Genomic DNA, 27,780 nt, shown 5'->3' on the forward strand with positions numbered 1-27,780 from the left:
TTAGGTATTTTACAATATAAAATGTACATTAAACACAAAGTACTGCTCGTATTTATTTGAGAATTTAAATTTTATGGATTTTGGTGCTTGGAGCCCTTGCTGATGCTGTTGTTGTTTTTGTTGTTATATTTGGAACGAAAATTAACAAATATCAAATATATATATATATATCGAAGAAGCTAATTGGCAAACAAACAAGACCAACATTCAGAAAACCAGAAGGAAAGAAGTCAACGGAAAACGAACAGAAAATCGAAAAACGATAAATCAACGAGAGGAATCAACGCTAAAAGAAATATTTGATTCGAAAAGCAGATACTCGTACTCGTTCAAACGATATTGGGGGTATTCATTTTTTTTGGGTTGTTTCGGATTTAGTTTCGTTTGCGGGTATCCGGGACTCAAAGGATTCATAGGTTAGAGGTATCATACTCCTCTACTCGACCGTAGTTCCCTAGGACCTTTGTCCCGACCGGATATGTCCTCCCACTGGCCAACACCACTAATCTTTGGCACTGGCTCCGCTTTCTCATCGGTGGATCAGGGCATTCTGGGTGACTTTCGCATTAGCACTACTTCGTCATCGGTACAAGGCACATGGCACATTCAGAGGTTGACTTTGTGATCTATGTGGCTCGGTGGTGATCAACTTAGCAATGAACTCATTCGGCAATCAGGTGCAAGTAATTCGTATCGATAAGGCAAACAATTGCTTTACTAAAAATTCAAACAAATCGAAACAAAAGCGAAAAGAAACGAAGACTGTTTTCAAATATACTTTAGTATAAGTATCATGCAAGAGACCATCTAGAATTATACACGTCTAGAAAAAGGCACGCAAGACAGGGAAAGACAGGATACGAGAATGATGAAGGAAATCAAATAATAATAATAATTGGTACAGACAATAAAAATAAAGCTAGGTGAAGACTTATGTACAGGGAAAAAAAGTTAATGAACATGAAACAATGGACCCAAAGTTTCGAATTTTCATTCTATAACTTCTGCAATTCGCAATGATTGGTGATTTTTCGATGGTGATGCTCAAATGCTTAGGAAAATGATTTATTTGTGTGTGTACAACAACAAGAACAACAACTATCTATTGTATATTTTTATTGGATTAGAATTATATCATTGGAATCCAAACAAAAGTCGTACAAAACAAGAAGGAAATATTTATATATATATATATAAGAATTGGAATTATCAAACTGATTGGTGCTGGAAATTATTGAATTTGTACATCAACGAAAATCGCATTTAAGATTAAGGGGAAAAAATATGGGAGAAAAGAGTTGTACAAAAGTTCGCTCGGAATCGTAATGGAAATCAAATTAGCGGCGTTCAAAATCAGAAATTGTATTTAACTTGTAACTGTTTTGTTTCACTTGAAATTTTATTGCGATAGAGAGTTAAGACAGAAAGAGAGAAGGAGTGAAAATATTCTCTGTGTTCGCTGATTTGTAATATATATATCGTTTGGAAAACGAAATCAAAATACGAAAATGAAAAAACACTTGGGGTATCGGAACAGAAATGGATTGCTATAGTATAGTATATATTATCCCGCTGGTGGAATTGTTATGTTGTCTGGAAGAACCTGCATAGTTATTCATCTTATAAAGTGCGTTCGAGATTAAAGTACATGTTTTGTATTATTTTGTAGTATTTCAGATTTCTTTTGAAAACGAATCAACCGAAAAGGAACCGAAAACGTTAAACAAAACACGTTAACTCTTGTTAGCCCGTTAAAGTTCTTCGAATCGTTTTGCAGTATCGTTCGATCATTGGTTAATTCGTATTCAATTCGAACCAAAGAATAACTGAAGAGTACGTAAACTAAAATGCGAAAGTCCATTGGCAGCTCGATCTGCACAAAGCCTACTTACTTTTGCCCGGCTGGCCGCGCCCGCCCATTCCGGGCATCATGTTGTCACGTGGCGGGGGCGGCGGCCCCCTCGCTCCTGGCCCCTGACCCCTGCCCCTCTGGCTGAGACCGCCGCGGCCGGCCACTCCGCCCGGACCCATCTGGTTGTTGTACTGGTCGGGCGCGTCCGCCAGGAAGTTCGACGGCACCAGGCCGCGCACGCCGTCCAGCTCGCCCATGTAGAAACCGTCTTCATCCATATCACCGTAGACGAGTATGATTTCGCCCGTCTTGAAACACAATTCCACCTGCTGTTAGGGGGAAAGATTTCAAACATACGTAATTCATTTAAAATATTAATAAATACATTACTATTATCTAAAAATTAAGGATCTTAAGACGAACAATAAAGATATAGGCGCATGTGTTCTAGCTTTTCTTTTATATATCTCTATATTTTTATAAATATAATTATACAAGAACGAATTGCAATAAAGGCTGCCTAAATGCATTTAATATTAGCCTAAGCTGGGAATTAAGTACAGATTTTTTGCCTACAATAAATATTACGTATACGTAATGTGGTACTATTTATGGGAAATATTACGAATACGCAGTGTGGGACTATTTGGCGTCATTTTTCCAAGTTTATTATTTATTTACCCTACTTATTGATAAGAAAATGATTTTTCATAGCTAGCAGAGCTCCCAGCCATAATGTTTATCCTTGAGACAGAACTCACTTCTTTGGCCACCGGAGCAAGAACATGTTGGCTAAATCCTGGCAGTAAGCTGCCAAATAGACCACCCATAAGACTACTTCCTGCCTGACTTTCGCGTCGCTTTCGTGTGCAAATCGAATGAGCAACAGGGCAAATAAAGATTCAATGATTTGACTTACCTCGGCATCCACATTGGGACTCAACTCCTGGGGATCATAGTCGTAGAGCGCGATCATCCGCTTCACGGGCATGTTGGCATAGATGTCACCCCAGCGGTCGCGGCTCACGTTGCGCATGCTCTGCTGCGGAGCACCCTGGCCGGGCATCACCTGAGCGGTGCCGCCCACGCCGACTCCCTGGCCCTGGCCCATCTGGCCGGGCATTTGACCGGGCATCTGGCCACCGGCAGTCATGGAGGCGGTGGTGTCCTCCACCTCGGAGACCATGTTGTGCGGCACATAGCCCCGGCGGCCACGTAGCTCGCCCCAGTAGAAGCCATCGGCATCCTTATCACCAAATACCTATTTTAGATAAAATGGGCATATGCCGGAATAACCAGATATTAGTGTTAGGTCATAGATTATGGGGCAATGAGTGATTATTGTAGTTGTTAAGTGTATTGGAGTGCATAACGCTAACTTAACGAGTATTTATGGAACTATTAGAAGAGAGAACAACGTCTACATAGTGGATATAGAGTACTGTTTGGTTAGATAGTTGTGGTTGGGTTGGGTTGGTTTGATCTGGAGGTCGGGGGTTAACTCTCAACGAATCTGATTCTTAGGATGAGATTACTGAGGATGTAAAGAGATCGGAGCGAAGGAAAAACATGCACTGATTCATTCAATTAGCGCAACAAGCAAGCGCAGCCAATTCATCATTGGTCGCCAATGCATCCAATTTGCATATTCGATTGGGTTTTGCGGATCTAATCGCATCAGACCGGATCCAATCGGATCGGATCGGGCTCACCATGGGTTGGTTGCTCGGTGAGATCGCTGCTTCGGCTGGAAAGTGTCTTGGTGGTTCTGTGTGGATTGGCTTATCTCGGGAATCAGGGGGCTTACCTTGATTGTGTCGCCCTCCTGGAAGGGCAGCTCTTCGTCGCAGCCATCGGGATTGGGACTCATCGTGGATGGGTCGTAGTCGAACATGGCCACAAAGTAGCGGGGCTTCTTCTGTGCTCCGGGCATCTGGCCCGGTTGTCCCGGCTGACCGGGCTGGGCCTGCTGTTGCCCTGCCTGCTGGCCGGGCATCATCTGGCCCTGCTGCATCTGCTGCTGCTGTTGTTGCTGCTGGTTGAGCGGTCCTCGTGGTCCCATCATTTGGCCAGGCATCTGACCGGGCATCTGACCGGGCATCTGACCGGGCATTTGACCTGGCATCTGGCCAGGCATCTGACCGGCCATTTGTCCAGCCATCTGACCTGGCATTTGACCAGGCATTTGACCAGGCATCTGACCAGGCATTTGTCCAGGCATCTGACCCGGCATCTGACCCTGCATCTGCCCTTGCATCTGCCCTTGCATCTGTCCTTGCATCTGCCCCTGCATCTGCTGGCCCTGCATGTTAAGCTGGCCGGGAACTGGTCCTCGAAAGCGTGGCCCACCCATGGGACCCTGGGGTCCGTAGGGCTGCTGCTGCTGTTGCTGTGGTCCCTGCGGTCTTCCTGGAATCGGGACCATGCCCCGCTGCGCTCCTGGTTGGCCTGGCTGATAGCCCTGGTTGATGGTGATGGCGACGATCGCAGGAATTTGAATCAATTTGAATGAATTTAAAATTTTGTTAGCGTTTGATTTTGGACACTGGTTTTCTTTTTTCGGGGTGTTGCAATTGGTAATTAGTACTCTGTTTTTCATTCACATTGTCTTTAGAGAGGTTTACGTTTAGCAAAGTGGAGGCGTCTGCGTTTAGCTGGATCGCTTTAGCATTATCTCTTTAGATTACTAAGGAGGTACGAAAGCTGTATGTGTTGGTCTAGTGTGTGTAGAGTGTTTCAATGGAGCATTACGAGCTAAATACATATATAGAAACTGAAAAGCCAAAGATCTATAGCTGATAGTCGAAGTACGAAGCTAAACGAGTATGAATACTGAGGGGTTAGGATGTTGTCGGTAGTAAGAAAGCACGGAGTTTCATTATGTTTGGAGTCTTGATGGTATCTTCAAGTGACTTGTGTGGGTGTGTTTACACATGTTTCTAGCATTTACATACGTATGTACACATATGTATAAAGGGAGTTCTTATATATATGTAGGCTGAGGTATTTGTAAATACATTTGGACAGAATAATCAGACAAAAGGTTTGACTAAGCACTGAGTCCAATCGCGGTAGACTAAGGTAACTCTTTCTTCTAAGACCTACTGATCGTAGGACCAGAAATAGCCATGCAATTTGTAGCCCTGTTTTAATATTTATTTTCCAATCTTTAAGATTTTAGTGGTACTTACAGGTCAGCCGAAATATTAAATTTTCTTCCCTAAAGGCATAGTTAATTATTAACTAAGGAAAGAAATGAGAAAAATCTACAAAAAACTGAAAGCCAAACCAAATTCTGTTTTTTATTTCTTGAATATACAAGCCTAATTGTCGCAGTTGTTTAGCAATAATTGTAGCTAAGCTAACCAAATAAATATGCATCGAATCTAGAAGATACTTGTACGCAAAGTGTTACAGATACTTAACGCTAGTGTGTTGTGTGGCGAGGTGTGTGTATGTGTGTGTGTGTACAATATGCGGAGATGTTGTGGGTATAACTTACATTCTGGTTCACTTGATTCTGTGTGGGTTTCGAGAAGAGGCCACCGAGCAGGCCACCTAACAATCCGGAGCCTCCGTCGGGCTGTTTGTCGATTTCGGTATCGGTATCAAGGTGTTTCAGTTTTGGTTTCGGTTTCATATAATGAAAATGAACATGTACTTGTTTCGTTTAAAATTGTTCGTTGCATTGCGTTTTCCTTAAGACAATTGATCGGCATTTCCGCTCAATATTTAGTTAGAACTCTACTTGAAATCGGAACAACTCAACCAAGTTCAAAATCTTAGATATATTTTATTGTTATTCGGTAATTGCATTTTGCAGCTGACATGCTAGTTGTGAACTATACTCAAACTAACTGAGAACCCAAAATCGAAAGGAAAATAAACCAAAGGTTTCTAGCAAAAGTCGCATACTCTGGCATATCTCTTAAGTACAAAAACAATATGAAATTATAAAAGTAAAATGTGAATAACTTTACATACATACAAGTTCTTTGGGTGGGAGAAGAAGGGCTCAATTCAATTGCTTGGGTTCTTATCGCCAAGGACTAATCGAGGACTCAATTGTCTCGCAGTTCTTGGACATGTGAAATTTGTGTGAATTTTGTGCGATTGTCTCAACAATTTCTCTCAGTGTATGTATATAATAGGTTCATTTGCAAAAGAAATCGACCGAAAATAGTAGTAGTAGTAGGATATAGTATTGGAAATTTAAGGCAGTCAAAAAGATATTGGAGGATAAACAGAGAGAGAAGATGTAAGGAAGAGGTAAATGTTTAAATAAATAAAGCTCAACGTGGAACTCTCAAGAGAAATATAAAACTTCAGAAATGATTCGATGCAATAGAGGGTATTCGTATGGATTTCGGGTAGTTCCGATTCAATCTTGGCATGGAGGTGCGCGGGTTTTACAAGCAATGGGTTCTTAAATTTCAAGGTATTCCTTATGTGTGACTAGCATTCGGGTGGGTAGAAGGTATGTGGAAGTTTACACGAGATCAACTTATGTATGTACATTCTTCGATGGTGTGTTGGCTTCAAGTTAAGGTTACAATAGAATTGAGAAGAACTCTCAGCCAATTGAAAATCGAAATGATAAAATGAAACGAGTTCACAGAACATTATTTACAGTGTACGCGTTGGCCGGACGACCAACACGGCGGCGCACTCACCTGATGACCCGGTTGACCCGGCTGACCCGGCTGCATGCCCTGCTGCTGCTGCTGCTGCTGCATCTGGTTGGGATCGTACTGGCCGTGATCCTGCTGCCCACCCATCATGTGCTGACCCTGCTGACCCGGCTGGCCGGGCATGCCGCCCATCTGCTGCTGCACCGTCATCCCGTGCGGTCCCTGCGGCAACTGCGGACCCATGCCCATCTGATTGGGACCCCTGCGAGCCACCGCATTGCGCACAGTATCTAGAAAATAGCATGGAAGAGTTCCTTAATCAAAGATGCTTCAATCGGAAGACAAGGATAGAGCTTACTTGGTATCAAGATGGGCGCACTGTCCGCCGACTGAGAGTCGCGGGACTTGGTGCGTATGGTCACGGCACGCGGATTGAAGACGCCCAGTTTGCCGATGTCGATGAGGGCGTGGTCGCCGGTGGGCGAGTTGATGTCGGTTACCTTCTTACCATCGGCGTACACAGCATAGCCGGTTACAGGCCCCGTCGAGGTGGGCCTGTTAACCGGCTGCCATGTCACCAGAATGGTACCGTCCTGCGGACCGGCCTCTAGCTGAATCTCCTGCGGCGGATCGGGCAGTCCCTTGGTGAGGGTGCGAAAGTCGGCGTATGCGCCGGGCGCCTCCTCCTGTCCCGGCCGCCCAGCTCCGCCCGTCTGGCCCACATTCGCCGCATGCTGGCCCACGGCCCGCAGGTGCTTGGCGCGCACCGTCACCCGGTATTGGGTGCTCGGCGCCAGGCCAGTGATCGTGTGCCTGTACATGCCCGGCTTGACGGTGCGCACCTCCACATTGTTTACACACACCACGTGCTGGTGGTTCGAGTTGGCCGGCAGCCACGAGATGACCGCCGAGGAACAAGTTATGTGCGAGGCGCGCACCGCCGAGGGGCCCAGGTGAGCGGTGTCCCGCCCGATGATCATCGTGCAGGCGGCATCCCGCGATGTCTGTCGGTTCTGGGTCACGCTCCGCACGCTGATGCGATGCGGCTGGAGGGGCAGAGAATCGGATGTCATTACTAGGTCTCATAAATGAATAAGTGAGCGAGACGTCTCATAAGATCAAGAATAAATTAAAGGTTCTCTTTTAAGAAACATTATGTTACCATGTGTTATGTTACGATTGAATTCCAAATTGAATATGGTATAGTTATTGTATTCAAGTGGATATAAAAGGAGTACGATATGATAGATCAGATTTGTAGGGATTTTACCACAAGCTCATTGCGATTTACTGCTATTAGACATAGACGTAAGTGTATTAGTCATAAATAAATGTGTGTGTTGCACTCGATTATTTATTGGTAACATGCGAAAGTTAAATAGTGAGTGGAATTGGAATATTAGAACCGGAGTAAATCGTCTAAGAACAACATGACAGCATCTTGTTTAAAGACGGTTCACTGGCATTAGTATTTGATCTTGGGATTGGATGGTGCTTCAAAGGATGCCACTGCTTCGTAGATCCTAGAAACGATCTATTCTTGATTTTAAGATGACTCTCATTCCCACTGTTGGCAGCTCATCTCACCCGCGTGGAGTCAACGCCCTCGATAAGCGCGCGTGTGCGTTCGTTGGCCTTCACGGTGACCTTGAGCACGCCGTCCACGTAGACGTGGTAGCTGTCGATGAGGTTGTAGCCCACTGGCTCCGGCGGCGACCAGCCAATGAGCACGCTCTTGTTCAGCTGCCGTTCCAGCGTCAAGTGTTTGGGTGCTGGAACTGCGGGGAGGAGCAAGAAGTGTGTCATTAGCCAGCTGATTGACCCAGGGACAATAGCGCAGCTCTAAATGCAGCGGACTAGGTGCTAGCGATGCCCCAACGGCTCAAGGTGAATTAAGTCGCGGAACGGGAATCTAATCAAGGGTCTAAGTAATGCTCACATTCATGCCATGCACAGGGCGACGCATTCGAGGATCGCCACAAAAACCAAAAGATTAACAAGTTGAAAGGACCAAGTGATTTTGGACCGGGAATAGTTACCATTGTCGCTGATGTCGTCCTGGTCGTGCTCCAGATCGGTGTGCGTCTCACTCAAGCGAGCCAGATCCTCGTGGGTGTGTGTGAGCAATGGGTTGTGCGGCGGCAAGGAGGGCAGCGACGTGGTGTCGCACTGCATCGATCCGTCCTCGGCATCGCGCAGCGTCGACAGCACCGCCTGGTGGAACTCCAGGAGGTCGTCGCCTAGCAGATACAAATGCAGATACAAATACAGATACAGGCAGAGATCGCGGGTAAGCTAGTGGGCTTGGCAGTCATTAACCCACCTACTAAGCGCTGCACAAAGGAGGCAGGAACAAGGCCGCGTCGCCCGTCCAGCAGCTCCGCATCCAGGTAGCCACCTTGGGGCTCACCGCTGGTCCACACCAGCAGATAGTCGCCGGCGCACAGGGAGAGCTCGCCCTCAGCCTCCCTGCAAGGCATGGAAAGGAATTCATTATGAACACTGAAAATAACAAAGGTTAATCTGATGTGTTCTAGGCATAGGTTCGGTTAATCTTACAACCGTTGGAGGGATCGTTTAAGGATTGCGCATAAGGAAAATCGTTTAGATATTGTATTTAGAACTCATTGGTTAGTTAAGAAGATTTAAGTTAAAAGCATATAACAAAAACAGACAATTGCTTGCTCAGTGTGTCTTAAATAGTACTAAAGAAATCTGTTGAATACCATTAGTAATCTAAGTAATTAGCTATTAATTATATGGATTTATGAGTAAAGTAGTTATATTCCTTTTATATTGAGAGTAAAATGCTAAAATGCTAGTAAGCTACGAAAATATGATATCGCGTATACGACTGGTTTGCTATTTTGATAAGAAAAGTTATATAAATGTATTGCATACTTTTAGGAGGCTCTATAGTTTTAATACGATTTTGATTTAAATAGGTGTACATAAATGGTATTAATTAATTATAATTAAAATGTTTTAAGAGAATAAATAATAAACTGAATGTCTTAAATGTGTTTGTATTTATTCTGGATTTTTTTTTAATTAATTAATTAAAGATTGATGAGTGATACTTGTGTCGTGTAAATGACTTTCATAATTTATGCAATGGGGAAATGGCTTTTAGGTATCATATAATAAAAATCGTGACTACTTACTCTGGAGGATCATAGGGAAATCTGGCTATGAACACACAGCAGCGGCCCTTTCCAGGAATATCCAACATATCCACCTGCGGTTCACTGGCTCCATTTAGGCCATGATTGCGAGCTGTTTAATAAATTCGAAATTATTAATAATCATTGATAATGGGTAATCCATTATACTCACTGTCCAAATCTAGGGCACCCAGTGCCAGGCCGCCGCGGTTGTGCATCATGGAGACACTGAGGCCGTCGGTGAACTCGTCCAGTCCCCAGTTGTTCGGCGGAATGGGTGAGCAGGGCGAGCTGCGGTTGTACCGCGTCAGCGGTATGTCGATCTCGTCCAGCATTTTCATTTTGGAAGCCTGTCGCAGGGCGGCCGCGGTGAATGGATACGAGGCGCTCGACGCCACGTCCAGGAACGGCGGACCATAGGAGCTGCCCAGGCCACCGGCTCCTCCGCCGCCGCTTAGGCCGTACAGAGATGTGGCTCCAGTGATGCCGCCAACACCTGGTCCCACGCCCAATCCGCTCAGGCCGGTGGAACCCAGGAGGGTGCCAGTGTCCAGCAGGCCCAGATTGGACATGGTCGGGTGCGTCAGCGAGGTGCCGCCACCGGCGCCCAGAGCCGAGTAGCTGGTCGAGCCGGCGGGCGGCAGGTTATGCGAGTTGAGTGACAGGAGGGGCATGGTTGTGCTCTGCAAATTGTACAGCTGTATTGTTCCGCGCTTCTCGGTTCGATTCAATTCGATTCGAATTTTGATTTGTTTCCAATTCAAATTCAATTCGGGTTCAATTTCAGTTGCCGTTTTAGTGTGTGTGTTTTTTTGTGTGTGGAATTTGGAATATTCGGTTTTTTTCAGAATTTACAGGGTATTTGTTGTGTTTGTGGTATTTGTACAGGTGTTGTTACACAAACATAGGATCACACACACAGAGATACAGATGCAGACATACATATAGATCGAGTCGATTGATTCATTGATTGATTCGTTTCGACCGCAGATAAATCACGATCGGAGTTATGGGAATCGAGTTAGAGATTTCATCATTATTATAGTAGTAGTAGTAGAGAGAGAGAGAGAAAGGGAAGACAGAGAAAGCACATAAAACGGAAAGAGAGATCACAGATACACGTTTATTCGGCTGCCAGTGGAAAAAGGCATCTAGAACGTCTTAAATGGACATCTATGCATGAACAACTGAGCATGTTGGTGGTGATTTTCGGCTGGTCATGAGTGGCTATTGAATCTGCAATTAACTTAAGCCGTCTCCAAGCGAGGATTCATGGTTATGCAACACGGCTAGCATCCAATCATCACCATCAAAAAGTTTATCAACGAGTAACGGAAAGCTTTCAAACATGTAACTCCTTCAAAAGATATAAACTTAGTATGCATGTATGTATATGTCTGTAAATGCAGCAGATGCATGAGCATGGTTGTGTACAATCATTTTAGCAATATATGAACTTCGAAGAAGTGCTTCATAAATATTTCAATACAATAAAAGTTTGCAAGAAATGAACTGAGTATACGAAGCAGTTCTTCGATTTGTGCATGACCAATGATATATGAATATACATTTGAATAATATTAGTGACATTTATAACTAATACCATCCTCGATACGAGTGATTTACAATGGAATATCTAGCATGCCAGCGAATTTGATTTCAATGATACAGAGAATACTTATGTAACAGGCAATCAAAGGTCGAATACAGATACTCAAACGATTTAGTTTTCAAATGGGTGTTTGTGATTCAGTGTAATGTGATATTCAGTGGGTGGCTTTGGATGGAAATGTATTTATTTTCATCAGTAATGAGACTACAACAAACGGCCGGTGGCTGCAGCAGCGACGATCAACAGAAGCGGATGGTCGCTATATATGCTATATGCTATATGGCTAGGCTATATGGCTACTCAAACGGATCGAATTTACATACAACTTATAACGCATATATATAGCACTTTCTAGATGTGGCAAGCTTGTAAGCAAATCGATCGGCAGCGGTACATAATTGCTGTGGTTGCTGTTGTTGTTCGTAGTTCATTGCGATTGAAAATAGCTGGTTTACCTGACTTAATGCCGTCGGCATAGCCTTCATCGTGTGAATATTTACCGGCAGGGGTGGAATGCCAGTGATTCCACTAGTTCCGCTCAGCAGTTTCTCCACGGACGTCTGTCCGGTTCCGTACTGCATCGATTGAATGGCATGGCTGCTTAGACTCGAGGATATGCCGCTGATTGAGTTGGGCACCAGGGCCGATATGGATGATAGGCCGCCTTGGCCGCCGCCCCCGACCACGCCTCCCGATCCAGCGGAGACGCTGTGGGCGGCAGCAGCAGCGGCCGCGCTGTGCGAGCCAAGGCTGGTGCCGCTCAAGCTGGTGCTGGCCCCACCATTGGGCAGCGTGGAGGCCAGCGATTGCGGCAGGCTCGAGTAGCCGGAGGATAGGGCGGAGACACCTCCGCCGCCACTTCCTCCTCCTCCGCCTCCTCCCAGAACTGCTCTTTTGTAACGGTTCAGTTCTTCTTCGAGTTCTGCGGGCAAAACAAAGTCCATTAATATATATTTCGGAATTGGTGTGTTCTCTGGCTTGCTTACCACTCTTTGATATGGTTCTAAATTCGCTATTTACCGTGCTCAACATGGAACTGGGCGGCAATGCTGACATGCTGGCGCTGGCCGAGGTGCGAGGTTGTTCCAGCTCGGCCAGCACTCGATTATCCTGCAAGGCAATAAGGATACATAGATTATAGGTTATAGTAAAATGGCAAACCTCTAGAGAACTTGTAAATGTACATCTTAATAGGCTATTACTTTAGCATTGACCTATTATTTTCCCAACTGGCCTGAGAAGTCCAAAGCAGGCAATTTTGTATAGAAGAAAATCCAAATTCAACGTAAGCAATCCAAACCAGACGGACCGGCTGGACGGGATGGATAGCTCGGTGCCTTCCGGAGCCGAAAGCGGTCTTATCAAGGAGTACAAGGAGTTTGCCGAATGCCTGGCCCAACTGGAGCTCAAAACCGATGAGCTGCTAATCGATGCTACAATGGTGGATCAGGAGTTGGGGAACTGCCTCAAGTTTCGCGAGGATCAGCTGCTGAAGTACCTGACGGAGAAGAACAACGACGACGAGCAGATGCAGATGCTGCGAGAAAACATCGAGCTCAAGGCGACCGGCGTCGAGTTTCAACACGGCATTGAGCTGATCATGGAGAAGTACCGGGAGCACAGCGAAGGGGACATGTTCATCGATACCTACCAGCTGAAGGAGCACTACCTGGCCGGTTTGTCGAAGGTGGTCGAAGAGCAGGATGCTCGCATCGAGCGAATGGTGGATATGATGAAGCTGACTGTCGACTTCGAGGACCGGAGCAGTGCCGAGAACCAGCAGATCATCTGCCAGCTGACCGGGGAAAATGAGCAGTTGCGTCGCCAGTTGCAGATCAGTACCACCGATGAGCTCTTCCGACAGGGAGCCCTGGGCTCCAGCGAAAGTAGCACCCAGATCGGACCAAACGATTCTTTGGATCCGAATGCCTCCCGGGAGAATAGCATCTACAGCATAGATAGCTTCCTTTCCTGCCTTTCGCCGAGCAACGTGGAGGAGGATTCGGAGTGCTCATCCAACGAATCGCTGCTGAGTGAGCTGGAAGTCACTTGCTTTATTGAGGAGGCTCTAGCCGAGAGGCCCGAGGAGCAGACCTGCAACCTGGAGGACTAAGCACAACACACGTTCCTGCCCCACTGCAACACTGGCTGTTTACGTTGATTGGATACTTGGTACTTGCTACTTGGGTTCTGAGCTTCGAAATAAATTTTAATTCGGGCTGGAAATCATTCCCCTAAATCATTCCCATCGATTTCCAACCCGAAATATAATTTCATTCGAGGCTACACTATACACCCACTACTAGCTGTCTGTTAGCTGTTGCTGTTCTTTTAAACAATCTTGTCACTTTCATAAATATCTGTATACCATTTGCACACCTGGGAGATTAGTTACACTTAAATACCTGCTCAATCTTTGCCATTATGATATCAATCTCGGATCCTTGGTCCTGGTGGCTGATTGTCGGTGCCCAAGTGACGGTGGAGCTGCTGGCCGATGTAGGAATGGTAGCGCCGCCACCGGAGGACACGCTCCCCATTCCGGAGCAGGCCGAGCGGGATGCCTGTTTGGCCTTCAGTGCCGAGGTCAGTTCGATTTGCAGCTCCTCGCAGCGCACATTTTCCAGCGCAACCTATGGATTTTTGGGGTTCAGTACGATTGAGTAGGTATGATTTGGGGGCATATAGTCACCTTCTTTTCCAGTTCCCGGGCTCGCGACTGCAGATTCTCCACCGCCTCGGCATCGGGACGAGCGCTGCCGCTCAGATTGCGTATTTGTGCCAGGGTTTCCTAGAATAAAAGGTATAATTACAGATTAACAAAATGTTCTATTGCTATTAAGTAACTATAGTATGTCAGTTGGTATTCCATTAATATGTGGGTGAATTCACGACACCTGGAAGGACACTCACCTGATGCGCCCGCTCGATCTCCGTGCGCCGCATCTCGGCATCGCGCAGCTGCAGGCTGAGGGCGTCCAGCATTCCGTTGGGGGTGGTGCCAGCGGCCACGGCAGCGGCCGCCGACTGATGGTGGTGCATCGACTCGTACGGCATGCTGTGGCTGCCCCTCGGACGACTGCAATGGAAGCGATAATCGCACATGAGAATGGGGTCAGTGAATCTGCAGCAGGACGAATGGACGAACTGCCGCTGGGCAAAGACTGCAGGACTTGGCAGCTATAACTAGTTGCTGCTTTTATTATCCCTTATTTATTCATGCGCCTGATGGCTGGAGCCTGCTGCCTGGCGAGTGTGGAAATAGGTCAGCTGCCTGGCACGCACGTGTCCTTGGGGGTCAGTGTGTGTGCGTGTGCGATGTACGTGTGTGTGTTTGGAGTGTGGCGAACTTTGAACTTTGGGTTAATTGCCTGCCTGACCGTATTTATTGTCCACGCACAGCCTACAAAATCTTATATTGTTCGGCTCGGCTCGTTCAAACGCTTATCTCAATTTCATAGTTTGTGCAACACACGCTGTCGTTTATGGTTTATGGTCAACGGTATGCCAAAGATTTAATTAAATAAATTTCTAGTTTAATTTGCCATGCTTTTTAGCTGGCACACCGATTCGAACTGAGCCAGCGCAAATATTACGCATACGCCACCGAAGCGTTGCATTACTCATACGCCACCCTTGCCAGCTGAGACAATGGAAGGCGCCAGTTTGTCTAGACGGCGGCAAGACTAGATACCAGTTATCAAGTCCGATTCACTTGGGCAAGTGCTAAGGGAAGTCGGCCGGTTGGCATTTTAAGCTATGCCATAAACGAAACCTTAATCCAATCATTAAATGCAGGATATACAAAATTGAAATCCATTTACCGGAGCTGCGCTGCATCGATAAATTGTTATTAATACATCAAAGCTCGCATCCATCGGAAGCCAGTGGACCACCACTGCACCACCCCCGGCATCACTCACTCCACCACCCACTGCACCACCCACTCGGTGGGCTGTCAATGCCACTGTTTATGTGGACCGATACCGATGGCTCGGATGCCTGACATTTAAAAGCTATGACAGCGTTTATCCAGTGCCAATGATGATGATGATGATGATGATGGGGATGATGCTGCCTTTCGCCTTTGATGCGTTGTTGTGGTTGCTGTTGCTTTCGGCATTCGTGTTGGTGGTGCCCCGCCCTAGTGGGCGGCTGCATGACAGCATTTAGCCGGAACCAAACGGAAGTCTTTGGCATTTGCGAAACGCCCTTCCGGTTTCAAGCACTGCCCACAACGGCATTTTAATGGCAACTTCTATAGGTGGATGAGCATCTTGTTGCTTGAAAACAGGTAAAGGTACTAAAGGTATCAGTCTATCCACTAGAAAATTGGGTTCTTTAGAGCTCTTCTATGCTTAAAGAACTACAGTTCGAAGAAAGGTCATCAATTTAAAATAACCTGCTATCGAAAAGCATATTGTTTTATGAGTCCTGCTCACTGCTTGTAAAAAAAGATCACACTTCAAGATTTTATCTTTAAAATGTTTCTGTATTCAGGATACAATAGAAACATTTGCAAAATAACCTCTTCAAAGCCTTCGAACCTTAACAACTTGTTCTACAATCTGTGCGAAAACTTCTTGACTACAAAGTAAAGTAATAAGGGGGCTCAATTACGTATTCCAGGTGACCCGCAATCACAGTAATTATCTCATTAACTGACAATCATAGCAACTTGATGTCCTGTCATTCCACTTCAACTATACACTATGCACCATAAATATTAAGTACTCACTGACACAACTGCAGTGTAGCGCGACTTGAATGTGAATGTGAGAGGGAAATGGAAAATGCGAACTGGGAAAAGCGATGGGAGAAGCACAGCCACTAGTTGCTGTTATGCATAGAGCGTGCGTGTGTGTGTGTGTGCATGTATTACAACTGCAAGAACAACAACAAGTAGAAGCACATTTGCCCTACTACTGTTACTGTTACTTTGACGCTGTTAATGGTTCTACTCTAATTTTCGGAAGTGCAAAAGAGATAGTTGAGTGTAACAGTGCGAGGAGGTCAGCTACATAGGCTGCGAGTGAGCCAGGGAGAAAATATCCCGTTAGAGAGAAAATGAGTTCGCGCATGTGCAGAGGACACGTACCGTTAACAGAGCTGTTACCGTTACGCTACTCTGCAAAGTGTTAACATTGCACACTAACAGCCAGTGTGGCCGTGTTTGCTGTGTGCGTGTGTGGGTGTATTTGCGCTTGTGTGGGTGTGCATGTGGGCCGCAGGATTTTTTAATTATGAAGCGCATTGCAAGCATTTCGCAATTGAAGTCGATGTGGCCGAGAGGCCTTTGTTGATGTGAGTTGTAAAAGTACACAGAAAGAAACGGAAATTTTTAGAAAGAACTCATACAATTTCCCGCGAAGATATGCATTAGTATATGTAATAGTACTCATTAAAAGTTAAGTTTTTATATGCCAGAAAGAATAAAGTCTTAAATGAAAATACTGTCATACTAAGGCACCTTAGTTTTAGTATTTTATTTGGAATTTGTTTTGCAAAATATTTTGAGTTATTCAATGCAAAGATTATTATTTTATAAAGGGTTCTGCTCTTAGGTTCTCAAATTAAGATATTTTTTGTTAAGATATAAGTTTATTTAGCTTATTGCACGTTGTCATACATGATAGTCCATTATTTCCTTAATGTACCAGTAGGTGTATTTTTTTTCAGTTAGTTTCTTATATATTTGTCGTGTTCTTTGTCCGGCAGAATCCCTAGATTGCTATCCGGCCGCTGTCATTTCCTTGTTTGTCTTCAAACACAACATCAGCTCTAGCCACTTACGTCTCCCCTCCCCCCTTAGCTCCACCCCCTCCACTTGCTCCACCATTCCCCTCGTCCTGCCTTAACCATCCGCTGGGCACCCAGCGATAGTGCCTGTCTGTGCCTGTCGGTGACTATTTTAAGCACCCCACCGTTTGCCGCACACTTTCGTGGACTTGAGCAGTGCTTGGCACCATTTATCTCCACACACCCACACACACGCACTCGTGCATGTACGCACACACACAGCGACAGGAGCCTACGTCACAGGCGACTTGTTTGCCAGCCTCCCAAACACAGAGCAAAATTGAAGCCACCATGAATTAATTATCCTTGGTTAAAGGTCCATTCCATCAGACCATTAATAAGCCAAAATGTATGTCATTTTAAGCTTATAACTTATCAAGTTAATGCGAACAAATCATCAAAATAAATATTATGTTAATCAAATGATAAGTTTTTTAAATGAATGATTAATGTACACATATAAACTGAAATTCTTGGCTATTATTTACTTAAAGTGCTGTCAGTAAGCAAAGCGATCTGGTTAGCAATTAAACATTTAACCTCTGGTCTCAGTGCGTTCTTCAATGAGGAGGTGGCATCGATGTCTGGTGGTGTTGTGAGGAGGCTTGAAATTTTAATGAGTTCTTAAAGTGCAGATTAGCCGGAGCCTCAGACTGCGCACCAGGCAGCCTCTTCGGAGGTCCGATGGAAGCAACCAAGCCACCCGAAACTGGGTTGCGGCCTGGCGATGCTTTACACTCTATTAACCCACATTCTGGCCAAAGTCGTTGCGGCCATCGGAGTAAATTAAATGGAAAATTCCCATTCACTCGGCACTGAGGCACGTTATCTAACAGGGAGAAGGCAGGGAATGGGAAGGTAACCACTGTCATCTCAGTATCTTTATTTCCGCACAACGTGGCGTATGCGTAATTTCATTTACAACTGCATGGCGACAAGTGAAATATGCAAAAAGTCGTAATTAAAACAATATTCCGTTGACTTTTCGTGGTTGGAAAAAAAAGCCACAAAGAAATGAGACGAAATATTCCTGCCAACTTTGTTGGCTCCAAACTTCGACAAACTAATTTAAAAACTTTGTTGCGTTTTCGGTTTTTGGCGCGCAGCAACTTTGATTTACTCTGAAATGAAGTGCACAGAAAACCAGGAAAAAAAGCCGGAGAACAAAAGTTGCAACTGCAAAATGGCAATTTCCACCTTGTGTGTTGACAGACAAGTTTGCAAAGAAAGGCAATTAATTAGCATCCGGATTCGGTTGCCTTGTCAAACTGACGAAAAATGCAAAAGTTGGCCATACCAAGCTAATATTTATTCACCAGCAAAGGTCGGAGAATGTTTTAAAGCACCATTGCCTGCTCTTCGATGCCTTCTTAATGAGCTGTCGTTCAATTAATTGAATGCTCACACACTTGGGCCATAACAATCAAGTGCTTCTAAGTGCTGCAATTAAAGCCAACGAAGGCAGGGGCCAACAGCCATTGCCAACAATTACATGCATAAATAGTCGACAATGTGCTCGAGAATATGACGAGTGGCAAGTCCTAAAAATAACACTGCGAGCAGAAACTTTTTTAAAGTCGAGCAATTACAATTACAATTACGTTTAAGATGTTGGGAAAAGTTCATTATCCTGCTGCTGGCATGACCTCAATCGCAGAGACAAGGAAAAAAGCGAACCAGAACACTAGCACAAAAACTATCTTGCCTATTTATAACAAGCTGCTCACACAGGCACACACACACACACACAGTACCACGAATTTCGTCGCTTCTGGCGCTGAAATATTATAGAAAAAACCATAGCACAGTTATGGGATGGGAAACCAAACCGGGAAATGGGTAGTGGAAAGTAGGAGGGGGGGGGGGGGGGGCGGAGGGGTTCGAAGAGAAGCAGTGGGATCCCCGCCTGTGGACATCTCATGGTCGCAGTTTGGCTGGCAGCCCAGCATATAAATTATTGAATGATTGCCATCTGTCAAAATTGGCCAAACTCAACGATTAATCCTGCTCGGAAAAATCCAATAAAATTATAATGGCTTTTCTTTTCAAGCCGTTCTTTATAGTTTTAACGCTGATGATCTTTCTATTGGCTTAAAGAAAACTTGAATTAAATAGTTGAATAGTTTAAGTTCTTCATTCATAAGAAAGTATGAACTAAATATACAACATATTAATTTAAATTTGGCCAGTTAGTTTTCAGTGATCAACAGAAAAAACCATATATTTATAGAAGGAAGCTATGAAGTCATTCTCTTCATTGGTTGTGATAATGTTGTATTAAGTATCCGCACCGTGTACCAGGCCATCGGCGCGTGACTTTCGATCATTGCAGTGGAAACTGAGTACAGTGGGCTATAAATATATACGAAATGCGTGAAGGCATTCAATCGGTGGGAAGTGCTGTTACGGGTATTGAAACTCCGCTCGAGAGAAGGTAACGGTAACCGCATGCACGCTCTAGATACCTTTTGTGTACATACATATGTATGTACATGCATACGTACAAACACACGAACGTGTGTGTGGGGTGTACACAGTATGTAGTATGTGTGTTACGCACGCAGCAGCAAACAACTTTAACATTGTTGTTGCGCAGGCTGTGGGCCAAGTGTGAAGTGAAAACCGCCCCCAGAGTGCGAACCCAAAAAGTGGGACTTTTCTGCTGCTGCTGCTGCTGCTGGAAGCTTATGAATATGAAACGCTCACACACACACATGCTGCTCCTGCCGTTGTGGCACTTGCAGTGGTATTGGTGCTGCTCCAGTTTCGTTGGCCATTTACATCTACTTTACTTACGTGCCTCTCGCTCTTTTCGCTTTCTCTGTATGTGTGTGGCGGGTGTATGCGTGAGTGTATGTGGGTGCGCGCTTTTTTATGCCAAAATGTAGCTGAACTCTGCTTTTAGCCAATTTCTCCGATTTTATTTAGGCATTTTTCTATAATTTCGATTTCATTCACAATTTCGCCTGCCTTGGTTTTACAGTGATTACCCGCATTTGCATATTGTATATGCATCAGCATGTGGGCGAGTATGTATATGTATATGTATATGTTTGGATATATATGTATGCATGTGAGTGTGTGTGGGAGAGTGTAGTTTTACGCTGGCTGCTCTTTTTCGTTTTTTTTTTCCTTTATCGATATGCTTACACTTTTACTTTTCACTGGCCCACCATTTTCCCGGAATCATTATATCTTTCACTGTATTTTTTAACTGCACTCGCGGCGAGCTTTTTCACGTTATTGGCGAGAAAATGGAATTTTCACGCAGCAGCGGTGCTGTTGGGCAAACATTTGGTGTACAGCGAAATTTTTCGTGAGCTCGCTCGCTCGCATAACAGCTCTTTTTTTCAGCTTGCGCAAAATAAGTATTTACCACGCGATTTTGGCACTTTTTGCTTAAATTGCGGTTTTCGGAAGCACAGGATTTTATCCTTTTTTTTGGGTTAACTTTTTGTAATATTTTTTATTCGGGGGCTTTCGAACGGGTTGCGAACCTTTTTTGCTGCTTGTGCTTCTGCTTCTTGCTTGCTGCTGCTGCTGCTTTTTCAGGTCGCCTGTTTTCCTCTTCCACGTTTGCGCTGGGAAATTCACATAAATGCATATAGTTTACACTAGGCTACGTAGGCTGTACATAATATATCCGAAAAACGCGATCGTTTCACTGCTACTATATAGAAAAAAACTCCGCCTAGTTGTCCACTTTCTGTGGGTAGTAGCAGTTGGGTCTCAGTGCGAATACCGAAAAGTGGGTCATCTCGGTCGCGCTGCTGGCTCGTACTCTGATTTCTACCCAACTGCCAGCTCGGTGCTCAGTGTGCCAGAGCAGAGTGGCCCAGAGAACCCAGAGCCGAGCACTCAGTACCCAATGCCCACTATCCAGTGTGCGGGGAATCGATTTTTCTGCCAAATGACACTGAAAAACGGGCAATTCTCTCCCGCTCTCAGAAGGACTCCTTTGGGGTTGCAACTGGTTAACTTTCTGCTCAGGGCCTGTTATTGGGGGTTTACTATTACTTGTGGCTGTTATCCGTTAACAGTGCTGTTCTCTGTTAACGCCATGTGCGTGTAAATCTGAGATTTTGATTTCAGTTTACCAATCTCTGATTTTCGAAATAAATTCTCGAGTATCCTTAACTCGACAAAAGTAATTTTAATTTCAATCAACAAACAATCAAATTCCACACCTAAGACTATAAATTATAAAATTATTTTACGTAAATTGTTTAAATATAAAACGCTTTTTTCAATTTTGGAATATAAATACATTTATTTGTCGTTTTCTTTTCGCTATGTCTACATTATGAGTTTGTTGCCGTTCTTTTACTTTTGCTTAGTGTTCGATTTTCATATAACATTTTATTAATTAAAATAATTTCTTTCTCCATCATGTTGATAGTGCTGTCGGCCACTAATGTCTTTCGCTTTCGCAGTTTTCAAATAGAACATATCATTAAGTAAAAGATTATTATGTATAGTGTTTAAATTTCAAACTCTAACAATTAAAAACAGTTAAAAATTTAAGTGTTCCGTTCATGTTTTTGTTTGTCATCTCCCCGTAGTACATACATTTCCTGTTTCTCGTTTTTTTCCACTAATTTTAAATTTATTCGTAGGCGCTTCTCCTAAACAAAAACAAACTAGCCGATGTTGTTTGTTAACAGAAAATAATGAATTATTTACAATAAATTGTAAACGAAAAAGAAACTCTCGCACACATCGTCCGTCTCCATAAATAGTTGCTCACTAGTTAATTACAATGCTTAGGCTTCGCAGAATTTAGTGTCCGAGTATGTGTAATACATATATACGTTATAAATTAGGCCTATTTATTTAGTTACAACAGATTTTCATTTACGTTCAAACATTTAACTTGGACTGTGTCGGGCGATTGTGTATTTAAGTGTGTTGAGTTTATTTTATTTGTTTGGGTCTTGGGATGTTAAATGGTTATTTAAACATAAAATTAAAATGCCACTAAAATTTGCCATAATTAAAGGATTTAATTCTCTACTCGCATTTACTCTTAACTGTCAGCATTATTTGATTCGTTTGCCGTATTAGAAAAAGTGCACTTATGAATACTGCATTCGGTCTGAAAATAGATAAAATCGAAGAGAATCGGTTAGAAAATCCTTGCTGAAGCAATTTGAATTAGTAATGCAATTTGGCCCCAATTTTACGAAAAAGGTCAGCGGTAATAGCCATCAGTACGTAATCGAAGCAATTTACAATTTAAAATGGGCGGGGGTCTGGCTTAATATCCGCCCCTCAGAATCTCCGGCGCAAAATGATAAACCAAACAATACCCGGAATGCCAATGGTATGACATCATCTCAACGGTTGGCCCGAAACGATAAGAAACCAGATATGAGCCGATTAAAGAAACCGGCTGTCTTTGCGTCGCAGCGTATCGTTTGATAACACATATAGTAAATAAGTAACTGCAGGTGATTCTTATTACTTACTGTCCTTCTTTGAAGTACTCCTTCAGCGTTGTGCTGAACTTCTTGGAATATTTGACAAACTCCTTCTTACGCTGCTCCACAGCCTGCTTGCCCGTTACGCCAGGTATGAACGAGCCGATCTCGTTGACCACATCGAGCAGTTTCTTTATGGCGCTGGCGATTTCCCTGTAAAATGCAGTAAAATTCATTATTCATAAATCAGTAAAGCTTATGCACTGATTTTTTACTCACTTGATGGTCTCCAGGAAGGTCTTCCTGTCGTTTATCTCATCGGGTATGCGGCTGAGGATCACCTTGAGAGCCACGGACTTACGATTGAGCTCCTGGAAGGGCTCCTCCGTGCGCGTCAAGCGGTATTCATTGACTGTGGAAGGGGGAAACGACGTTAGCTACGAAACTCAGCTGCTGGCGTGGCTACTTACGGTCCGCTTCCGTAATTTTGCCCTGCAATCGGAGCACGGCCTCGTTTAGGTTTACATTCAGATCGGCCCGCCGCACAATTGTGGCTACGAGGTCATAGCAGAAGCCCGGATTGTTCTGCTCCGACTTGAGAATGGCGGAGCGCAGAGATTGGGCAGCGCCAACGTCGCGTCGCTCGAGCTGCAGGTAAACGTACACAAAGTTAGGCAATTACAAGCCCAAGTACCCCATGTAAGGGTTTACGCAACAGGCCACGATCTGGCGGGGCTGAAGGGTTCAGAGGTACGGTTTGGGGCTCACGGGTTCGGTGCAGAGCACAGCAGAGCGGAGCCGAGCACCTGGGATCGTTTCACCTACCTGGGAGAAAATGGGCCGCAGTATGACGGGCAGAACGAGAGACGACGTGGGCTCGCCCATTGTCATTGCTACTAGTGTGCTTGGTCTTCTCTACTGGTGCCTAGGTGTCCTGGCGCATGCTGCAGGAACCCAGTTGCGATTCCCGTTCCGTGCGATGTCCGTCGCTTCGCTCGCACGACGCTCGCAAATCAAATTAAAAAATTAACAAAAATTGTTCACAACAGCACAGGCACAGTGTTGTTTTTCAATACTGGAAACTAACTGGTTCTTATCGATGAATGTGTCGTGCTTGGTTAGATATCGATTGCTTCTGTAGAAGCTGCTGGTATAGAATCAGCTGATTTACATAAACCTATCGAAACTCTGCAATAAATTGGTTTATTTTTGTTTACCTGTCTTTTTATCAGTGATAAGAGAAATGTCCACCCACGATATCAAGTTGGAGGTCTGCGTGGACTCCATACGATCTGCGTTTGCCGCCGAGGATGGCGGAGCTTCACGCATTGAACTGTGTTCGGCATTGGGCGAAGGTGGCTTGACACCCAGCGTCGGTACCCTGAAAACCATTAAGGAAACGCTCACAATACCCATTTACTGCATGCTGAGACCACGGCGGGGCACTGACTTTGTCTACAGCGACGAGGAGATGTGCGCCCTGCTTACGGACATGGACTTGTTGCGGGAAAACGGAGCCGATGGCTTCGTATTCGGATCCCTGAATCCGGATCGCAGCATCAACGTGGATCAGTGTCGGCACGTTTTGCTGGCGTCGGGTGGTCTGCCAGTGACCTTTCACCGCGCCTTCGACCTCACCGACCAGAAGTCCATGGACGAGAATGTTGACATGTTGCGGGAACTAGGTTTCCGGCGACTGCTGAGCAGCGGATTCCGACCCACGGCTGCCGATGGCGTGGATTGCCTGGCACAGCTGATAGCCAAACATCAAAGAGATTTTATAGTTATGCCCGGTGCCGGCATAAAGGTGTCCAACCTGGAGGAGATCCTCACGGTCAGTCGCTGCCTGGAGTTTCACGCGTCCGCCTTGGACACGGCCGGCGAGGACTACGTGGCGCCCACCACCACACGAATGGAGTGTGACGTGACCATGGGCAAACAGGACGTGGACCCCTACTACGGAACCAACTCCATCGTGGTGCGGAAGATGGTTACCATTGCGAAAGCAATGAGCTCCCGCTGAAACAGTACTTAACCTATCCCTAAGACTTAATTTATTACTTAACTGTTTGATGACTTCAGCATCTTTATATAACTAGTATATAGTTTTTACTTAAGTAGTCATATCCCTAAAATTCTAAATTTCAAAAAAATAATCAAAATTTGAATTGATTTGATTGTACTGCAACATGATTGTGGAGATAGTAGAGAATCCAGCTGCTCTAGAACATCATTCTTTTAATGATCACTTAAATAATGCAGAAATGGTATTGTACAGAATAGAAGCATACAATGTAAAGCTAAATAACCATATGAGGAGATTGAAAGAACTGCTGGCCAACAATAGAAGGTTGATTGCGGGGCTATCGTACAATGAGCACAGCATTAAATCTATATTGGAAAACAAAGCTCAAGACAAACAAATAGAGTAAGGAAAATGAGATGATATGAACTCGGTTATAAACTAATGAATTTTTAGGCGAAAATCAAGTAAAAGAAGGTGTCATCTTCGTAGGACTTGCAAGGCGACCGACATCAGAGAGGCCTGTTGGACGCAATGCAAGTCTCACATGGAGCCAGAAGAGAAAGAGCAAACCCAAGACGTAGTAGAGATCCAAAGGAAATCACAAACGTCCAGAATCCATTCCGGGAAAGTGTGTGAACGGCAGAAAGGTGGTAGGGAGCTGAGTTCATATTACGAGCTAAGTGAGGAGATTGGTTTCAAAGGTAGGTGTTTTAACAATTTCTGAGATCTCTTTCTTGAAATCCAAGTATATCCTAAGTGAAATGCATGCTAAAGCTGGTCGAAAGGATGGATTTCAAAACGGCCACAATTGCCAAAGTGAAAACCATTCGCAGAAGGGTGTTAAGAGCAATATCAAGTCGTCAAAAAACCTCCAGTGAGTCAGAAGGAGTTTGGTCCCATCTGATACATATGTCGAAAAATCCATACCTACCTATTTTCAAATAAATTGAAATCTCTCTTAAATAATAAATGGAATCGTCTGCTTAATGATATTTACATATGAAGACAATAAAATTAATTTCAAATTAGGCTTATCGATATGAATCGAATTTCAAACAGATTTCATTGGGGGCTTACCGCGCAGGCGCATCTAAAATTGATTCACTGTAGCTGCGTGTTTGGGCCAGAATGGGGTCCTTGGAGCCCGAGAAAGTGTGATACAGCTGACTCCTCCAGATAGCCCTCAGTTTTCCATCACTGTCAATGTCAACATCTCGAGCTCGGCAAACGGAAAACCCACTCAAGCATTCGTCATGGACTTGGACGATGTGGCTAGTCATCACGGATTCGGTCAACATATGGCCACGTACAATGTAGAGGTGAGTCCGCCCCCACCCTTCGTGCGAACCAAATGCGTTGTATGACCGACCCACCCTTACAGACCTCGGCGGTGCACAGGAAACTGCAGAGCAAGGTGGAGGCACTGCGAATCCTGCGCCAGGAACTGGAGCAGTTCCGCGTGGAGCGAGACCAGTACAAGCTGGTGGCGGAGACCCTGCAGTTGCGCTACTCAGCGCTGAAGAGTAATAGCGAACTTCTGTCTGTCGGTGGATGCGGAGCCCTCAGCGAGAACTCCAGCCTGGCAACCCTGCTCCATGAGACGCGCGAGCAGAACCTGAAGCTCAGCACCGAAGTGGAGGCCCTGAGGCAGCGGCTCAACGAACTGCATGGCGACATGGAACTCCTCCGGGAGACGGAGGCCAGCAACAAGTCGCGGGTACAAGCGATGGCCAGCGAAAATGCCGCTCGCAACAAGGAGGAGTTGCAGTGGCGTCGGGAGCGGGCCAACTTCATCTGTCACCTGGAGGGGCTCAAGAAACGGAATGCCCAGCTGGCCTTCGACCTGAAGGCGGTGATCGATGAGAAGGAGGAGCTGATCACCGAGCGGGATGCCTACAAGTGCAAGGCACACCGCCTCAATCATGAGCTCTTTGTGGCCCTCAGGGCGAAGAAAACGCATCCAAGGGTGAGTTAACTGATTCTATATAGCACTTACTTGACAGTTATTGATTTTCCAGCTCCTGGACATCGATGGTGTTTTGCTGGAGAACAAGTACCTGCATGAACGTGTGAAGATCCAAGACAGCGAACTGGAGCTCACCAAACAGAGCATCAATAAGTACAAGGTACTGTACTAGTTAAAACTTATTTCCATTTAATTTATTTATATTTAAATCATTTAGAACATGTTGGATGCAAAACGAAAGAAGGGAATTGTAAAACTTGGCGGTGGGAGCACAAATGAGGACACCATTTTAAGCCCCCGGCAAGGTGAGTAATTATATGGTACCCACCTCTTTCATGCCTTTCTAATGTCTTTGTACCCTAGTGAAAACAATCCTCGAGAGCGGCATTGATCTGCCCCAGAAAACCGAGAGCTTAAGCGATCTAAAATCCTTGTGTCTGGCCCTGCTGGACAATCTCAACGACAAGAACTTGGCCCTGACGCATCAAAAGAAGACCAACAAGTAGGAAAGTCTAGATCAAAATCAATATATATTTCATAAACCCATACATCCCGCAGAATACTGGCTGGCAAGATGACGGAGCTGGAGCAGCGGTGGCAACAGCTCCTCTCCGGAAACGATGACAACGCTGAGGAGCAGGAGGAGGACATGGAATACGGATATGCGCCCTCGCAGCTGCTCCTCAATGGCTATTGCTCCGCCATGGTAGATGACGCCGACATCAGCAGCACTCCGTCCATTGAGCCAGATAACGAAGGCGTCGCCATTACAGTGAATCATGAAGATTCTAAGAAGCACAAGTCCGTTGAGGCTCTGCACACCGACGATGGAATGTCCTCGCTTTCAACGGAGTCTGTGGATTCGTCTGTGTACGGTGCAGATGTGCAGCCCGATGACTTCCAGAAGTCTTCATCGGCCACAACAGATTCGGGCAATTGTGGATTGAGCAGCCGCTGCAACGGCACGCCTCGGATATCCAGTGCAGTGGCTCGGGAACGTATGGAGGATCTGAAGGACCTGCCTCCTCACCTGGCCACTCTGGTCCAGAAAGCACTTCACGATCTGGACATGCGGGACTACGAGGCCATGGTGACGATACGAGCAGAAAATCTGGCTGCTATTCCTTAGAGAAAAACTAGTTCAATTGAGGACTCCCAAAGAAATAGATGGAACCATATCTCAGTGTTGACAAAAGATATAATATATGTATATTACCGCAACAGCGTACAATAAAACCAGATTATATAAAAGAAATCATTAATATTATCAATATTGCCTTAAATATAGGTATGTACATAGCTATAGTTTA

General features: G+C 45.0%; 5 protein-coding genes across 21 annotated transcripts in view; 3 read left to right on the top strand and 2 right to left on the bottom strand.

Moving 5' to 3' along the window:
- LOC6727962 (peripheral-type benzodiazepine receptor-associated protein 1) overlaps positions 1 to 20,944 on the bottom strand; it is a 28,046-nt gene extending 7,102 nt beyond the window's left edge. The window contains exons 1-17 of one of the 15 annotated variants that reach the window (XM_039294820.2): positions 20,556 to 20,943; positions 14,173 to 14,338; positions 13,952 to 14,050; positions 13,665 to 13,892; positions 12,246 to 12,369; positions 11,760 to 12,181; positions 9,820 to 10,330; positions 9,648 to 9,759; positions 8,807 to 8,985; positions 8,523 to 8,723; positions 8,071 to 8,261; positions 6,842 to 7,529; positions 6,526 to 6,773; positions 5,355 to 5,435; positions 3,660 to 4,313; positions 2,772 to 3,113; positions 1,893 to 2,181 (exon numbers count right to left, since the gene is read on the bottom strand). In XM_039294820.2, the coding sequence (XP_039150754.1) occupies positions 1,893 to 2,181; positions 2,772 to 3,113; positions 3,660 to 4,313; positions 5,355 to 5,435; positions 6,526 to 6,773; positions 6,842 to 7,529; positions 8,071 to 8,261; positions 8,523 to 8,723; positions 8,807 to 8,985; positions 9,648 to 9,759; positions 9,820 to 10,330; positions 11,760 to 12,181; positions 12,246 to 12,369; positions 13,665 to 13,892; positions 13,952 to 14,050; positions 14,173 to 14,338; positions 20,556 to 20,662 (4,642 nt within the window). In that variant the 5' untranslated portion in view covers positions 20,663 to 20,943. Of the gene's footprint in view, positions 1 to 1,892; positions 2,182 to 2,771; positions 3,114 to 3,659; positions 4,314 to 5,354; positions 5,436 to 6,525; positions 6,774 to 6,841; positions 7,530 to 8,070; positions 8,262 to 8,522; positions 8,724 to 8,806; positions 8,986 to 9,647; positions 9,760 to 9,819; positions 10,361 to 11,714; positions 12,182 to 12,245; positions 12,370 to 13,664; positions 13,893 to 13,951; positions 14,051 to 14,172; positions 14,339 to 19,854; positions 19,994 to 20,208; positions 20,500 to 20,555 lie in introns of those variants that run through there. The other 14 variants (XM_039294819.2, XM_039294817.2, XM_039294816.2 and 11 more) reach the window with 14 other exon arrangements.
- Positions 12,464 to 13,501, top strand: LOC6727963. Its single transcript, XM_002103279.3, has one exon. It carries the CDS (start codon positions 12,581 to 12,583, stop codon positions 13,370 to 13,372), a length of 792 nt encoding a protein of 263 aa, XP_002103315.1. The 5' UTR covers positions 12,464 to 12,580; the 3' UTR covers positions 13,373 to 13,501.
- A 364-nt stretch (positions 20,945 to 21,308) lies between the features above and the next one.
- On the bottom strand, positions 21,309 to 23,558 carry LOC6727965 (programmed cell death protein 10). Its single transcript, XM_002103281.4, has 5 exons — positions 23,304 to 23,558; positions 22,949 to 23,126; positions 22,758 to 22,890; positions 22,527 to 22,691; positions 21,309 to 22,153 (listed from the first exon to the last, which is right to left on the bottom strand). The coding sequence occupies exons 1-5, from the start codon at positions 23,367 to 23,369 to the stop codon at positions 22,069 to 22,071; spliced, it is 627 nt and encodes a 208-aa protein (XP_002103317.2). The 5' UTR covers positions 23,370 to 23,558; the 3' UTR covers positions 21,309 to 22,068.
- An 11-nt stretch (positions 23,559 to 23,569) lies between these two features.
- Positions 23,570 to 25,693, top strand: LOC27208122 (copper homeostasis protein cutC homolog). 3 transcript variants are annotated; one of them, XM_016183744.3, is made up of 3 exons: positions 23,570 to 24,906; positions 24,958 to 25,205; positions 25,262 to 25,474. In XM_016183744.3, the coding sequence occupies exon 1, from the start codon at positions 23,722 to 23,724 to the stop codon at positions 24,499 to 24,501; it is 780 nt and encodes a 259-aa protein (XP_016034558.2). In that variant the 5' UTR covers positions 23,570 to 23,721; the 3' UTR covers positions 24,502 to 24,906; positions 24,958 to 25,205; positions 25,262 to 25,474. The 3 variants fall into 3 exon arrangements, with proteins under 3 accessions (XP_016034558.2, XP_039150767.1, XP_039150768.1); XM_039294834.2 differs by lacking the exon at positions 25,262 to 25,474 and adding an exon at positions 25,564 to 25,693 and having other exon boundaries at positions 24,513 to 24,906; XM_039294833.2 differs by having other exon boundaries at positions 24,958 to 25,474.
- Positions 25,688 to 27,725, top strand: LOC6739733 (coiled-coil domain-containing protein 149). Its single transcript, XM_016172040.2, has 6 exons — positions 25,688 to 25,823; positions 25,886 to 26,470; positions 26,523 to 26,630; positions 26,688 to 26,775; positions 26,834 to 26,972; positions 27,029 to 27,725. Exons 1-6 carry the CDS (start codon positions 25,758 to 25,760, stop codon positions 27,597 to 27,599), a joined length of 1,557 nt encoding a protein of 518 aa, XP_016034559.1. The 5' UTR covers positions 25,688 to 25,757; the 3' UTR covers positions 27,600 to 27,725.
- The last annotated feature ends 55 nt before the right edge of the window (positions 27,726 to 27,780 follow it).

The sequence above is a fragment of the Drosophila simulans genome, chromosome 3R (genome assembly GCF_016746395.2).
Source record: "Drosophila simulans strain w501 chromosome 3R, Prin_Dsim_3.1, whole genome shotgun sequence".
NCBI lineage: Eukaryota > Metazoa > Arthropoda > Insecta > Diptera > Drosophilidae > Drosophila > Drosophila simulans.